Source organism: Oncorhynchus masou, chromosome 23 (assembly GCF_036934945.1).
Source record: "Oncorhynchus masou masou isolate Uvic2021 chromosome 23, UVic_Omas_1.1, whole genome shotgun sequence".
Lineage (NCBI taxonomy): Eukaryota > Metazoa > Chordata > Actinopteri > Salmoniformes > Salmonidae > Oncorhynchus > Oncorhynchus masou.
In genome coordinates this window covers 13404562-13421350 of record NC_088234.1, presented here as the reverse complement: position 1 = coordinate 13421350, position 16789 = coordinate 13404562, and the positions used below count along the sequence as shown (strand labels likewise).

The following is a 16789-nucleotide window of genomic DNA, read 5'->3' as shown; positions in this document are numbered from 1 at the left end:
CCCCATCGAACACCTTGGGGATGAATTGGAATGCCTACTGCAAGCCAGGCCTAATCGCCTGACCTCACTAATGCTCTTTTAGCATAATGGAAGCAAGTCCCCGCAACGTTCCCACATCTAGTGGAAATGCCTTCCCAGAAGAGTGGAAGCTGTTATAGCAGCAAAGGACGGACAAACTCTATATTAATGCCTATGATTTAGGAATGAGATGTTTGACGAGCAGGGGTCCAATTACTTTTGTTCATGCAGTGTAGTTCAGTACTTGAATTATTTATTTTATACAGTCATTATTGCTCATCTTTATCAAGGGTGTCAATAATTTCGGACCCCACTGTGTACCGTACTGTATCAGATTTCAAAAATAACTTTGAACTTTTACAACTGACATTGGAACATTTTCAGAAACTATTTTATTTCTTGATAACAGAAATCATAGTTATCAATTTCTGATTACAATTGATATATTTACATAACAGTATTAACAGTGATACAAATTGTTTGGCAGACCGCATACAGTGTAATACAGAGCTAATATACAATAACAAGTAAACAAAGACAAATAAATAAATAAAAGCTATATTCCTTATAACCCTCCATAACTATTGCTAGACATTGAATTCATCAATGTGCATTTGATCGTTCTATCTTAAAGTGCAATAAAATTATATTTGATCCACTGTCAAAATGAATAAATATTATATTATGAGTATAAATACCATAGCTGTTTTAATCCTATATGTTTCAGGCATCCTGAGCTGGCCACCAGTGGTCTCATACTGTGGGTATCCGCTCATGGGCGAAGCCCTCCAGGCAGAACATATGCTATACATACTTGGACAACATAGGCAGAGACACCGTCTCAGAGCAGAGTATCCAGCAGCTTTACTGAAAAACAGAGAGCTCTGGCTCATTCTGCCGCCATAAACAAGCAATCCTATATGTATTTTACCACATTTACATTCAGTTTGTTCATACAGATGTAGGATCTTAATTTGATCACCCTGTCATTGCAGAACAAAATACTTAGCCGCTTTAAATCTCTAGAGTCCCCAAATTATTTGATGAAACATTGAATTTGGCATTACTGCTATTAGGTCAAAGAAATGCATTGAATAATAGATTCACACACGGAAAAACAGAGAGCCCCCCAATTTGTTTTGAGTTGTACTGATTTTCAGGAGGTCTTCTGATCTGACAAACACAACTGTAGTTCTGCCACCTTTCACAGCAGATCCTGAAGGCCGATATCCGTGGATGCAATGGATTGAGACGCAGCCCATCTGGAGGCCGATATCCGTGGATGCAATGGATTGAGACGCAGCCCATCTGGGAGGCCGATATCGACGGATGCAATGGATTGAGACGCAGCCCATCTGGGAGGCCGATATCGACGGATGCAATGGATTGAGACGCAGCCCATGCATAGAAACAGATATCTCAAGCTTAAACAAAACAGATTTTTATGAGGATTTTGTATTATGCTAATTAGATTCACGAAATCGACTGGAGGATTAATGAACAACAGAGAGCTGTGGCTTATTCGGGCCGCCATAGACAAGCAAGCAATCCTATGTGTATTCATCACACAGTGGTGGAAAAAGTACCCAATTGTCATCAAAATACTACTTGAGAAAAAGTCTAAAAGTATTTCGCTTTAAATATCAAAAGTAAATATTATTACTAAAAGTAAAAGTGTAAATCACTTAAAAATCCTTTATATTAAGCAAAACAGACCATTTTATTTTAAAAAAAATGTAAGGATAGCCAAGGGCATGCTCCAACACTCAGAGATTATTTACAAAAGATGCATTTGTGCTTACTGAGTCCGCCAGGCCAGAGGCAGTAGGGATGGCCATGTGTTCTCCTGAAAAGTGCTTGATTTGGACTATTTTCCTGTTCTGCTAAGCATTCAAAACTTAATGAGTACTTTGTGTTGTCAGGGAAAATGTATGGAGTAAAAAGTGCAATATTTTCTTTGGGAATGTACTGACTCAAATTAGCATCTGTAGGCACTTTTTCTTGTGAGTAAGAGGATGCTACAAGTCATAAGATGTTCTGATCTGCGGTCTGTTGATCCTTACCTGCGGTAAAAAGAGAAAGAAATTGAGATTGTGTGTGTGCGTGTGCGTCAATATTGAGAGATATCGTGAGGCTTCCCTCGCGTATCTGAAATGACATGATCAATTGATGTTTACTGATCATGAAAAGCATGCCGTTACTTGCGGTGATGACAGAGCTAAATGTGGAATAATCAGAAATGTGTAGTTCTGACTGTGCTCTTCAAGAGGTGATGACATTATATAACCAAATAGTTAACTTTTATTTAACAATCCCTTTGAAAACGGCAAGCAGTTGTCAATGGTTTTGGCAGAGCTGGGAGTCTCCTTGTCCCCAACAGCTAAATAGAACGATCTGCACCTTAATGTGACGCTTTATTAATGACAACCTATACTCACAGGCTGGTTGCCGGTATACAATAGTAATATAGTGTACTCACAGGCTGGTTGCTTGGGAAGCTGTGCATTTGGTTGTGGGGCTCTGAGGGGTAGTATGGTGGAGGGTATCTTTCGCTCGACTGTGGGTTGGGGTTGTAGGTGGGAAGAGGACCGCTTGAGTGTTGGTAGATATTTGACACCCCGTTGGTGTATGCTGGGTTATCGTACGTCCCTAGACAAAGAAATACAGACCAAATGTAAAAATAAAATGTAGATATCCTTACATATAATATAAAGATCTTATTATGAGATTAATTTATTGTCAGCTGTCAATACTACCATTAGTACAGTCACCACAGCCACTAATACTGCAGTAATAAGTACCTCTACTACTTCCACTAAATATCATAGAAATACTTTAGACAGCAGGAGCAAGCACACACATTTTCTTCAGGAACCACCCCCCCACACACACAAAAAATATATGTACAAAATAAGAGAAAAACTAAGATGAGGTACCTGGGTGAGGTGTTGTGGTGGACCTGGTGTTGGGTGTGGGCCATTCAAAGTCATCCTCAAGCCACTGGTTTACCATCTCCTGCTTAGTGTCTTTATTCCTGTTAGAGGAGAGGAGGGTAGAGGAGCCGGAGGGCAGGGTTGAGGAGCCGGAGGGCAGGTTAGAGGAGAGGAGGGTAGAGGAGACAGAGGGCAGGGTAGAGGAGATGGAGAGTGGAGGACAGGAGATGCAAAATATAGAGTGTTTTTACTACACAGCAAAATAAAATAATCAATCTTTCTCTAGTCTCTGTCATTCTACTCCTCATTCAACTCATCCCCACTTACCTCTTTTCCTTTTTCTTGTTCACCACCAGGAACACTATCAGGACACCAAATATCACCAGGACAACCCCGGCAGTTACACTGATTCCGGCATATAACCCAGCCTTGTGGATCGGGTGGTTACAGTCAGCCAGGTACCAGATTGAGTTTGTGTTTTTACAGCTGAAATAGACAGAACATATAGCATTATTCTACTGTGAGGAAGTGGTGAACCAATCAAACTGTAGCAAAGAATGGAACTCTCCCCAATAGTAAAGAATATATATAGTATTACATATAAATAATATTATAGGAGAGAATGTGTACATTTGATGTCGGAAGTTTACATACACTTAGGTTAGAGTCATTAAACTCGTTTTTCAACCACTCCACAAATTTCTTGTTAAACTATAGTTTTGGAAAGTCGGTTAGGACATCTACTTTTTTTTTAAAGATTTGTTTACAGACAGATTATTTCCCTTATAATTCACTGTATCACAGTTCCAGTGGGTCAAAAGTTAACATACACTAAGTTGACTGTGCCTTTAAACAGCTTGGAACATTCCAGAAAATTATGTCATGGCATTAGAAGCTTCTGATAGGCTAATTGACATAATTTGAGTCAATTGTCTCCTGAGCCCTCCTGTCTCAGCCTCCAGTATTTATGCTGCAGTAGTTTATGTGTCAGGGGGCTAGGGTCAGTTTGTTATATCTGGAGTACTTCTCCTGTCCTATTCGGTGTCCTGTGTGAATCTAAGTGTGCTCTCTCTAATTCTCTCTTTCTCTCTTTCTTTCTCTCTCTTGGAGGACCTGAGCCCTAGGACCATGCCCCAGGACTACCTGACATGATGACTCCCTGCTGTCCCCAGTCCACCTGGCCGTGCTGCTGCTCCAGTTTCAACTGTTCTGCCTTATTATTATTCGACCATGCTGGTCATTTATGAACATTTGAACATCTTGGCCATGTTCTGTTATAATCTCCCCCGGCACAGCCAGAAGAGGACTGGCCACCCCACATAGCCTGGTTCCTCTCTAGGTTTCTTCCTAGGTTTTGGCCTTTCTAGGGAGTTTTTCCTAGCCACTGTGCTTCTACACCTGCATTGCTTGCTGTTTGGGGTTTTAGGCTGGGTTTCTGTACAGCACTTTGAGATATCAGCTGATGTACGAAGGGCTATATAAATACATTTGATTTGATTTGAATTGGAGTTTTACCTGTGGATATATTTCAAGGCCTACCTTCAAACTCTGTGCCTCTTTGCTTGACATCATGGGAAAATCAAAATAAATCAGCCAAGACCTCAGATAAAAATGGTAGACCTCCACAAGTCTGGTTCGTACTTGGGTGCAATTTCCAAATGCCTGAAGGTACCACGTTCATCTGTACAAACAATAGTACGCAAGTATAAACACCATGGGACCACGTAGCTGTCACTCAGGAAGGAGACACATTCTGTCTCCTAGAGATGAATGTACTTTGGTGTGAAAATTGCAAATCAATCCCAGAACAACAGCAAATTACCTTGTGAAGATGCTAGAGGAAACAGGTACAAAAGTATCTATATCCACAGTAAAACGAGTCATATATCGACATAACCTGAAAGGCCGTTTAGCAAGGAAAAAGCTACTGCTCCAAAACCGCCACAAAAAAAAAGTATGATCTGCACATGGGGACAAAGATCATACTTTTTTGCGAAATGTCCTCTGGTCTGATGAAACAAAATTAGAACTGTTTGGCCATAATGACGATTGTTATGTTTGGAGGAAAAGGGGGAGGCTTGCAAGCTGAAGAACACCATCCCAACCGTGAAGCACGGGGGTGGCATCATCATGTTATGGGGTGCTTTGCTGCAGGATGGACTGGTGCACTTCACAAAATAGATGGAATCATGAGGCAGGAAAATTATATGGACATATTGAAGCAACATCTCAAGACATCAGTCAGGAAGTTAAAGCTTGGTTGCAAATGGGTCTTCCAAATGGACTTCCAAAGTTGTGGCAAAATGGCTTAAGGACAACAAAGTCAAGGTATTGGAGTGGCCATCACAAAACCCTGACCTCAATCCTATAGAAGATTTGTGGGCAGAACTGAAAAAGTGTGTGAGAGCAAGGAGGCCTACAAACTGGACTCTGTTACACCAGCTTTGTCAGGAGGAATGGGCCAAAATTCACCCAACTTATTGTGGGAAGCTTGTGGAAAGCTACCCGACACATTCGACCCAAGTTAAACAATTTAAAGGCAATGCTACCAAATAGTAATTGAGTGTATGTAAAGTGTATGTAAACTTCTGACCCAGAAATCAAAGCTGAAATAAAAACTGAGTTTAAATGTATTTGGCTAAGGTGTATGTAAACTTACAACTTCAACTGTATCTCCTCTCCTTTAATATTACATTATATTTAACATACATACACTACCGGTCAAACGTTTTAGAACACCTACACATGCCAAGACTGTGCAAAGCTGTCATCAAGGCAAAGGTGGGGGCCATTTGAATAATCTCAAATAAAATATATATTTTGATTTAATACTTCTTTAGTTACTACATTATTCCATATGTGTTGTTTCATAGTTTTGATGTCTTCACTATTATTCTATAATGTAGAAAATAGTAATAAAAAAATAAAGAAAAATCCTTGAAAGAGTAGGTGTTCTAAAACTGGTAGTGTACTGTATATAATTATCTAGTATACTAAATATAACATTTAGAACTTACTTGCATGACAGTCCGGCTCTGGTCACTTCACAGATACCGCTGTTGCAGTTTTTAGTGTTATTATGTCTGGGGTCACATGCCGTCAAACAGAGCAACTTCCCGTCTTTACTGTAAGGCTCAAAGTATTTAGCAAAATCAAGGTTGATTGTTTTCTGACATACAGCTGGGAGAGAGAGAAAGAGAGAGAGAGAGGGATTTTTCTTTACATGTTTCATTTCCTTCTTTATCTGGTCTAAACTCTTATTTTGTTAATGAGGGAATCTTTTCCCCTATCGGCTGCACCATCGTTCCCTTCCTCCACTTGTTCCTGCTTCCTGTCTTCCGTCTGAATGTTCTCACCTTTCTCATCAAGTGGCATTTCTTGTGGTTTTTCCACTGACTTAACAGTAAACGTAGGACATGCTGGGCGAAGAGCTGAAAAAATATGATAATGATATTACCAAATATTTTTGTCCATGTCTTAACAATGATAGTTTGATTTGAATTGTTGTGTGTATTTTGAAGGTATGTTTTTAGATGTGACTTTATGTATTGCTGTTACCTGAACACAATGCTAGATTTTCCAAAGCTAAAGTAACGTTGTCTACGAAGTTCTTGTACTGTTGCTCAGCTCCTGGTTCATTCAGAACCGTCAGAATGATATTGTGTGTGACGTTCAAACTTAAGAAAGGAGGTTGAGTAAACGTCTTTGAGGTTATTTTGCACTTAATTTCTTCCCACAGTGAGGCCTAACATTTGTTTTACCAGGGTTGGGGTCAATTCCGTTTCAGTTACAGTCAAGTCAGAAAGTAAACACAATTCCACATTTTACTCATTGAAAAGCATTGAAGAATTTCAGTGTACATATATCTGAATAGACTGAAAATGAAATGGAATTAACCCCAACCTTGGTGTTAACCAACCATCACCAAAACCAAAATCGAAAGGTTTATGTATCATAGTTAATGAATCACTTATTTAAATTACCTATATGATCCTGCCTTGGGGTTGTACAAGGAGTTTTCCATCTGAAAGCATCACAGAGCAAAATATCATCACTACACCATCTGCAACTTTCAGCTTCTCTGTGAAAAATGATTATAAAGTATGAATAAGAATGTAAGAGGTCCTCTTTGTCCTTTGCATTTACCCTTTTCTCCTCTATACCGCGTCCCAAGCGTATGGTTATAACTGACCCCTTACTGAGAGAACAAAAACAATGAAGACCAATGAGAATAATCTCTGCATAATCTTTGTTTACATTTTCATATAACCTCATGACAATGTGGACAGGTGTTTGTACTGTCAATAGATCAGCTTTATATAAGATAAGGGGTAGGACAGGATACAGGGTGAAATTGTCGTTTTGTAAATATGTACCATGGTGTTTTTGGTATGCTAGTCTAGTACCTCAGAGTTACGTTTTCCACTGTGAAATTCCGTATCCCTTTACTGCTGTAGTATTCCTCCATCTGAAATGTAAACAGTGGTCACTGCATATTCACAAAGACTTGAGATAAAATGAATTAACCCCATGGCCTCTGTGGCAATTAAATAGAAAATGAACAGCAGTTGTTATTTTTTTAATTTATCCACATTACTTTACAAATGTTTTATTTTACTTAAATGTATTTAACACTTAACTTGACAGTAATGTTTTGTCTTACCTCTGTTGTGAACTCCTTGACCTTGTCTGTGTATTCAGTTGAAGTTTTGTCGTTATATTTTTCTATGTACGGGGAATTAGTTTCCATATTTTTAACCACCGCGGTCCTATTGAGCGTACCTACAAGAAGACCAAGTGGCAACATTTGTGAATGCATCATAACCTATTGACAAATAAAATAGGTGAAGTAATATTTCTAATATATTATGCTTTCTGAGTTATCAAAGTGAAAAGAATCTAAGTCTTGTATTCATCACTTTTCTATTTCATTTGCTGTGATTATTAAGGGTAAGTAGGATCTCAGGGCTGTTTCGGTTTTGCAAATTGTATTTGTTTTACAAAATGTCTCACACACCTGGCACTATGTCAGTTTTAAAATCTCTGCAGGTCTCCCCGTGGAAGTCAGGAGGACAGTTGCAAGACTGTCCTTCAGGTGTACCTCCGTTCTCACACTGAATTGGTGGCGTAGCGGTGGTGGCAATAGTAGAAGTTGTACTTGGCAAAGATGGTTCGGCTGTAGTTCCAGCATCAGTAGTATCTGGTCTTGCTGTAGTTCCAGCATCGGTAATTCCTGGTTTGGCTGTAGTTCCAGCATCGGTAATTCCTGGTTTGGCTGTAGTTCCAGCATCAGTAATTCCTGGTTTGGCTGTAGTTCCAGCATCGGTAATTCCTGGTTTGGTTGTAGTTCCAGCATCGGTAATTCCTGGTTTGGCTGTAGTTCCAGCATCAGTAATTCCTGGTTTGGCTGTAGTTCCAGCATCGGTAGTATCTGGTTTGGCTGTAGTTCCAGCATCAGTAGTATCTGGTTTGGCTGTAGTTCTTGCATCCGTAATACCTGATTCGGCTGTAGTTCCAGCATCAGTGGTACCTGTTTCGGTGATGGGTCCGGCTTCAGTGGTACCTGTTTCAGTGATGGGTCGGGCTTCAGTGGTACCTGTTTCGGTGATGGGTCCGGCTTCAGTGGTACCTGTTTCGGTGATGGGTCCGGCTTCAGTGGTACCTGTTTCGGTGATGGGTCCGGCATCAGTGGTACCTGTTTCGGTGATGGGTCCGGCTTCAGTGGTACCTGTTTCGGTGATGGGTCCGGCTTCAGTGGTACCTGTTTCGGTGATGGGTCCGGCGTCAGTGGTACCTGTTTCGGTGATGGCTCCGGCTTCAGTGGTACCTGTTTTGGTGTTGGGTCCGGCTTCAGTGGTACCTGTTTCGGTGATGGGTGTGGCGTCAGTGGTACCTGTTTCGGTGATGGGTCCGGTTTCAGTGGTGCCTGTTTCGGTGATGGGTCCGGCTTCAGTGGTACCTGTTTCGGTGATGGGTCCGGCTTCAGTGGTACCTGTTTCGGTGATGGGTCTGGCGTCAGTGGTACCTGTTTCGGTGATGGGTCCGATTTCAGTGGTGCCTGTTTCGGTGATGGGTCCGGCTTCAGTGGTACCTGTTTCGGTGATGGGTCCGGCTTCAGTGGTACCTGTTTCGGTGATGGGTCCGGCATCAGTGGTGCCTGTTTCGGTGATGGGTCCGGAATCAGTGGTACCTGTTTCGGTGATGGGTCCGGCGTCCGTGGTACCTGTTTCGGTGATGGGTCCGGCTTCAGTGGTACCTGTTTCGGTGATGGGTCCGGCGTCAGTGGTACCTGTTTCGGTGATGGGTCCGGCTTCAGTGGTACCTGTTTCGGTGATGGGTCCGGCTTCAGTGGTACCTGTTTCGGTGATGGGTCCGGCTTCAGTGGTACCTGTTTCGGTGATGGATCCGGCTTCAGTGGTACCTGTTTCGGTGATGGGTCCGGCTTCAGTGGTACCTGTTTCGGTGATGGGTCCGGCTTCAGTGGTACCTGTTTCGGTGATGGGTCCGGCTTCAGTGGTACCTGTTTCGGTGATGGGTCCGGCTTCAGTGGTACCTGTTTCGGTGATGGGTCTGGCTTCAGTGGTACCTGTTTCGGTGATGGATCCGGCTTCAGTGGTACCTGTTTCGGTGATGGGTCTGGAATCAGTGGTACCTGTTTCGGTGATGGGTCCGGCATCAGTGGTACCTGTTTCGGTGATGGGTCCGGCTTCAGTGGTACCTGTTTCGGTGATGGGTCCGGCTTCAGTGGTACCTGTTTCTGTGATGGGTCCGGAATCAGTGGTACCTGTTTCGGTGATGGGCCCGGCTTCAGTGGTACCTGTTTCGGTGATGGGTCCGGCTTCAGTGGTACCTGTTTCGGTGATGGGTCCGGCTTCAGTGGTACCTGTTTCGGTGATGGGTCCGGCTTCAGTGGTACCTGTTTCGGTGATGGGTCCGGCTTCAGTGGTACCTGTTTCGGTGATGGGTCCGGCGTCCGTGGTACCTGTTTCGGTGATGGGTCCGGTATCAGTGGTACCTGTTTCGGTGATGGGTCCGGCTTCAGTGGTACCTGTTTCGGTGATGGGTCCGGAATCAGTGGTACCTGTTTCGGTGATGGGTCCGGCTTCAGTGGTACCTGTTTCGGTGATGGGTCCGGCTTCAGTGGTACCTGTTTCGGTGATGGGTCCGGCTTCAGTGGTACCTGTTTCGGTGATGGGTCCGGCGTCCGTGGTAACTGTTTCGGTGATGGGTCCGGCGTCAGTGGTACCTGTTTCGGTGATGGGTCCGGCTTCAGTGGTACCTGTTTCGGTGATGGGTCCGGAATCAGTGGTACCTGTTTCGGTGATGGGCCCGGCTTCAGTGGTACCTGTTTCGGTGATGGGTCCGGCTTCAGTGGTACCTGTTTCGGTGATGGGTCCGGCTTCAGTGGTACCTGTTTCGGTGATGGGTCCGGCTTCAGTGGTACCTGTTTCGGTGATGGGTCCGGCGTCCGTGGTACCTGTTTCGGTGATGGGTCCGGTATCAGTGGTACCTGTTTCGGTGATGGGTCCGGCTTCAGTGGTACCTGTTTCGGTGATGGGTCCGGAATCAGTGGTACCTGTTTCGGTGATGGGTCCGGCTTCAGTGGTACCTGTTTCGGTGATGGGTCCGGCTTCAGTGGTACCTGTTTCGGTGATGGGTCCGGCTTCAGTGGTACCTGTTTCGGTGATGGGTCCAGCGTCTGTGGTAACTGTTTCGGTGATGGGTCCGGCGTCAGTGGTACCTGTTTCGGTGATGGGTCCGGCTTCAGTGGTACCTGTTTCGGTGATGGGTCCGGAATCAGTGGTACCTGTTTCGGTGATGGGCCCGGCTTCAGTGGTACCTGTTTCGGTGATGGGTCCGGCTTCAGTGGTACCTGTTTCGGTGATGGGTCCGGCTTCAGTGGTACCTGTTTCGGTGATGGGTCCGGCTTCAGTGGAACCTGTTTCGGTGATGGGTCCGGCTTCAGTGGTACCTGTTTCGGTGATGGGTCCGGCGTCCGTGGTACCTGTTTCGGTGATGGGTCCGGTATCAGTGGTACCTGTTTCGGTGATGGGTCCGGCTTCAGTGGTACCTGTTTCGGTGATGGGTCCGGAATCAGTGGTACCTGTTTCGGTGATGGGCCCGGCTCCAGTGGTACCTGTTTCGGTGGTGGGTCCGGTTTCAGTGGTGCCTGTTTCGGTGATGGGTCCGGCGTCAGTGGTGCCTGTTTCGGTGATGGGTCCGGCGTTGGTGATACCTGTTTCGGTGATGGGCCCGGCTTCAGTGGTACCTGTTTTGGTGATGGGTTCGGCTTCAGTGGTACCTGTTTCGGTGATGGGTCCGGCTTCAGTGGTACCTGTTTCGGTGATGGGTCCAGCATCAGTGGTACCTGTTTCGGTGATTGGTCCGGAATCAGTGGTACCTGTTTCGGTGATGGCTCCGGCGTCGGTGGTACCTGTTTCGGTGATGTGTCCGGCATCAGTGGTACCTGTTTCGGTGATGGGTCCGGAATCAGTGGTACCTGTTTCGGTGATGGGTCCGGCTTCAGTGGTACCTGTTTCGGTGATGGGTCCGGCTTCAGTGGTACCTGTTTCGGTGATGGGTCCGGCTTCAGTGGTACCTGCTTCGGTGATGGGTCCGGCATCAGTGGTACCTGTTTCGGTGATGGGTCCGGCTTCAGTGGTATTTGTTTCGGTGATGGGTCCGGCTTCAGTGGTACCTGTTTCGGTGATGGGTCCGGCATCAGTGGTACCTGTTTCGGTGATGGGTCCGGAATCAGTGGTACCTGTTTCGGTGATGGGTCCGGCTTCAGTGGTACCTGTTTCGGTGATGGGTCCGGCTTCAGTGGTACCTGTTTCGGTGATGGGTCCGGCTTCAGTGGTACCTGTTTCGGTGATGGGTCCGGCATCAGTGGTACCTGTTTCGGTGATGGGTCCGGAATCAGTGGTACCCGTTTCGGCTGTACTTCCAGCATCAGTAGTACTTGGATTTTCTGTAGCAGTTGCAGGGATTTCTGTAGTTGAAAGTCGTTCTGTAGTTTCAGAGGTTTCTGTAGATGCCATTGGGGCACTGCTAGCAGAAACTGCAGTAACAACAGAAGTCACAGTTAGCTTTATTTACAGTGAAGGCTATTGTTACGTAATGTTATATTATGTATTTATTTAGTGTCATCAAGTTAAATATACTTTTTAAGTAATAATATCTTAATCACGTTCTCTCTCTCTCTCTAAGCATGGACACAAACTATCTCAGTTTTACTTGATTGGCTCTAATGCGTTAAGAAGGAAAGACATTCTACAAATTAACTTTTAACAAGGCACACCTGTTAATTTAAATTCATTCCAGGTGACTACCTCATGAGTTTGGTTGAGAGAATGCCAAGAGTGTGCAAGCTGTCATCATGCCCGAATACAAACTGTGTAGCTATTCCCTCCGCATGGCAATCAAACAAGCTAAGCGTCAGTAAAGAGGCAAAGTAGAGTCGCAATTCAACGGCTCAGACACAAGAGGTATGTGGCAGGGTCTACAGTCAATCACGGATTACAAAAAGGAAACCAGCCCCGTCGCGGACCAGGATGTCTTGCTCCCAGACAGACTAAATAACTTCTTTGCTCGCTTTGAGGACAATACAGTGCCACTGACACTGCCCGCTACCAAAACCTGCAGACTCTCCTTCACTGCAGCTGACGTGAGTAAAACATTTAAATGTGTTAACCCTCGCAAGGCTACAGGCCCAGACGGCATCCCCAGCCACGACCTCAGAGCATGCGCAGACCAGCTGGCTGGTGTGTTTACGGACATATTCAATCAATCCTTATCCCCACATGCTTCAAGAGGGCCACCATGGTTCCTGTTCCCAAGAAAGCTAAGGTAACTGTGCTAAACGACTACTAACGACTAACGGCCCCGTAGCACTCACTTCCGTCATCATGAAGTGCTTTGAGAGACTAGTCAAGGAACATATCACCTCCAGCCTACCTGACAACCCTAGACCCACTCCAATTTGCTTACCGTCCCAATAGGTCCACAGACGACGCAATCGCAACCAAACTGCACACTGCCCTAACCCATCTGGACAAGAAGAAGACCTATGTGAGAATGCTGTTCATCGACTACAGCTCAGCATTTAACACCATAGTACCCTCCAAACTCGTCATCAAGCACGAGACCCTGGGTCTCGACCCCGCTCTGTGCAACTGGGTACTGGAGTTCCTGACGGGCCGCCCCCAGGTGGTGAGGGTAGGTAACAACATCTTCACATCGCTGATCCTCAACACTGGGGCCCCACAAGTGTGCGTTCTGAGCTCTCTCCTGTACTCCCTGTTCACTCACGACTGCGTGGCCATGCACGCCTCCAACTCAATCATCAAGTTTGCGGACAACACTACAGTGGTAGGCTTGATTATCAACAAAAACGAGATGGCCTACAGGGAGGAGGTGAGGGCCCTCGGAGTGTGGTATCAGGAAAATAACCTCACACTCAACGTCAACAAAACAAAGGAGATGATCGTGGACTTCAGGAAACAGCAGAGGGAGCAGCCCCCTATCCACACCGACGGGACAGTAGTGTAGAGGGTAGAAAGTTCCTCGGCGTACACATCACAGACAAACTGAATTGGTCCACCAACACAGACAGCGTGGTAAAGAAGGCGCGGCATAGGGTAGTGAGGTCTGCACAACGCATAACCGGGGGCAAACTACCTGCCCTCCAGGACACCTACACCACCCGATGTCACAGGAAGGCCATAAAGATCATCAAGGACAACAACCACCCAAGCCACTGCCTGTTCACCCCACTATCATCCAGAAGGTGAGGTCAGTACAGGTACATCAAAGCAGGGATTGAGAGACTGAAAAACAGCTTCTATCTCATGGCCATCAGACTGTTATTGTCACTCCCTTACCTGAGTATTCTTTGTTTTCTTTCTATATTTTGGTTTGGTCAGGGTGTGACGAGGGTGGTATGTGTGTTTTTGTCTCATCTAGGGTGTTTGTACTGTCTAGGGGTTTTGTAGATTTATGGGGTTGTTTCCATCTAGATGTTTATGTAGGTCTATGGTTGCCTAGATTGGTTCTCAATTCGAGGCAGGTGTTTATCGTTGTCTCTGATTGGGAACCATATTTAGGCAGCCATCTTCTTTGGGTATTTTGTGGGTATTGTCTATGTTATGTTGCACGTTAGCACATGGTTTCATTAGCAGTCACGGTCGTCTTATCGGTTTCTTGTTTTGTTTATGTGTTCTTCGTGTTCTTCATGCAATAAAGAAGAATGTATTCTAACCACGCTGCGCTTTGGTCTACTCCATACGATGATCATGACAGTTAATTAAACAGCCACCACTAACATTGAGTGGCTGCTGCCAACATACTGACTCAACTCCAGTCACTTTACTAATGGAAAATTGATGTAAAAAATGTATCACTAGCAACTTTAAACAATGCCACTTAATTTAATGTTTACATAGCCTACATTACTCATCTCATATGTATATACTGTACTCTATACCATCTACTGCATCTTGCCATCTTTATGTAATACATGTATCACTAGCCACTTTAAACAATACCAATTTTATGTTTACCTACCCTACATTACTCATCTCATACGTATATACTGTACTCTATACCATCTACTGCATCTTGCCTATGCTGTTCTGTACCATCACTCATTCATATATGTACATATTCTTTATCCCTTTACACTTGTGTGTATAAGGTAGTTGTTGTGGAATTATTAGGTTAGATTACTCGTTGGTTATTACTGCATTGTCGGAACTAGAAGCACAAGCATTTCGCTACACTCGCATTAACATCTGCTAACCATGTGTATGTGACAAATAAAATTTGATTTGATTTGGGTACTTTGAAGAATCTAAAATATATTTTGATTTGTTTAACTATTTGTTGTTTACTATATGATTCCATATGTGTTATTTCATATTTTGATTTCTTCAATATTATTCTATAACTTAGAAGATAGTGAAGAAAATAAAGGAAAACCCTTGAATAAGTAGGTGTGTCCAAACTTTTGACTGGTACTGTATATATTTTTATTTATTTAAGAACTGTCAGTCTTTCAATTTTATTGCAGTTGAGAGTTGTAATAGTAGAATGCACAAGGTTCAATTGAGAAAATGCGGTAGTACAGTTCTCCTCTTGTTATGTCATTCACTGACAGATCTTAGATATCTATTTATAATTTCCAGCTGATCAACTAGCCCATGCCAGATACCAGCTGTCTAGGTCTTGTAGTTATTACGATGCCCATTGGGGCCTCAACCCCCAGGGGGCCCACATTGATTTTGTTGACTCACTTAGGTATCATAAGACATGGCAAAATGTGTTGAATTGCAGGAAATTATCTTGAAACTGTGAAATGTTCTCTCTGCCAATGGCAAAATGTGTTGAATTGCAGGAAATGACCATTATTTCTGACAATAAGAGGGGTCTTTTACTCCTCTTGTGTCAGTTATTATTTGTCTTTATGTTAATCATTTTTTCCTCTGCATAGTTGAAGGGTTCATAAGAATTTCACGGTAAAGTCTACACCCGTTGTATTCGGCGCATGTGATAAATTACATTTGATTTGAACAGTTTGGGGTCACATGGGTTGCAAGTTTGGGGTTTGTGACTACGCCAATAATGACAATATCCATCCGGACCTTTGCTACTTGGTAAAGTTGTGTGACGGGTAGTTTAGTACCTCTGTTATAGACTTTCATAAACTAATATTGAACAGGTTATAAACGTTCAGTAACTAATATTGAACAGGTTATAAACTAATATTGAACAGGTTATAAACTTTCAGAAACTAATATTGAACAGGTTATAAACTTTCATAAACTAATATTGTTCAAGTTAAATACATAATATAAACTGTAATACTGAACAGGTTATACACTAATATCTAAATCCTTATACAAAAAGTATAATATATAAATGTGAATATTGAACATGCTATAAAATCCCATAGACCCCTGTGTTATTGATCAGCAGAGTGAATCCACAGGCAGATAGCTGGCAAAGAGATCCAGAAGGATTGTTATCAGTTTTCAGTTTTCAACATTTTGAAAGGGTTTCCTGTTGTAATTATTGATCGGATTATAGACTTGTATAAACTGTCAAATTGAACAGGTTATAAACTGTATTTTAGAAACAGCATTAGACTTTCTTAAATTGTATTATCAAACCGGTTAAAGAGTGTAATATTTAACACATTATAAACGTTAATATTGAGTAACCTGTGATAAATTGTTATATCGAACAGATAATATATGTTGAAACCGTTATAAACACTTCTAAACTGCAATAATTGGTTTCCTATTGTAAAGTGCCGATCAGCAGAGTAAGCATTCTCACCAGCAGTGATCAACAGGCAGATGATTAGCCCAGAGATCCAGGAGCGGCTAATGCTGGTTATGGTCATGATGATGATCGTCTAGGTCCAGGTATCTCTCTCTCTACGATCCTTAGTCCTGATCCACTCACTGGTGGATGTACCTCTCTGTCAGAATGGTGTACTGAACACTACACACACCTGTACTCTAAACACACCTGTCCTCTACACACACCTCTGACACCCCCTGGTTTGAATGGCAGGGTTTAGCCTTGGGGTGTCGTGTTCAGTATGAGTCTGTCTAACCCTTGGACCCATTAATATGTGTGTGTGTGTGTGTGTGTGTGTGTGTGTGTGTGTGTGTGTGTGTGTGTGTGTGTGTGTGTGTGTGTGTGTGTGTGTGTGTGTGTGTGTGTGTGTGTGTGTGTGTGTGTGTGTGTGTGTGTCCAAATGTGTTTGGACCTACCTGGGTCCACGTATTGTTGTAAGGGGTGTCAGTGTCATAATGTTGCCTAATACTTAC

At 43.7% G+C, this 16789-nt stretch overlaps 1 protein-coding gene across 2 annotated transcripts; it reads right to left on the bottom strand.

The window, feature by feature from the left end:
• Positions 1-393: 393 nt before the first annotated feature.
• On the bottom strand, positions 394-16557 carry LOC135510338 (mucin-19-like). Of its 2 annotated transcripts, XM_064931186.1 has the most exons (14): positions 16290-16557; positions 11683-12012; positions 7969-11484; positions 7615-7733; positions 7358-7419; positions 7098-7149; positions 6935-6975; positions 6510-6628; positions 6308-6382; positions 5969-6131; positions 3279-3437; positions 2955-3052; positions 2498-2667; positions 394-2081 (listed from the first exon to the last, which is right to left on the bottom strand). In XM_064931186.1, the coding sequence occupies exons 1-14, from the start codon at positions 16354-16356 to the stop codon at positions 2037-2039; spliced, it is 5016 nt and encodes a 1671-aa protein (XP_064787258.1). In that variant the 5' UTR covers positions 16357-16557; the 3' UTR covers positions 394-2036. The 2 variants fall into 2 exon arrangements, with proteins under 2 accessions (XP_064787258.1, XP_064787257.1); XM_064931185.1 differs by having other exon boundaries at positions 7969-12012.
• Between the last annotated feature and the right edge of the window lie 232 nt (positions 16558-16789).

Bases quoted from the DNA above. Each gene is read 5' to 3' on its own strand.
- LOC135510338 (XM_064931185.1), bottom strand. From the start codon at position 16,356: ATGACCATAACCAGCATTAGCCGCTCCTGGATCTCTGGGCTAATCATC. The intron at 6,383-6,509 runs GTAACAGCAATA...ATATTTTTTCAG, and splicing joins AAATCTAGCATTGTGTTCAG to CTCTTCGCCCAGCATGTCCT. The intron at 2,082-2,497 runs GTGAGTACACTA...TTTTTACCGCAG, and splicing joins GCTTCCCAAGCAACCAGCCT to GTAAGGATCAACAGACCGCA.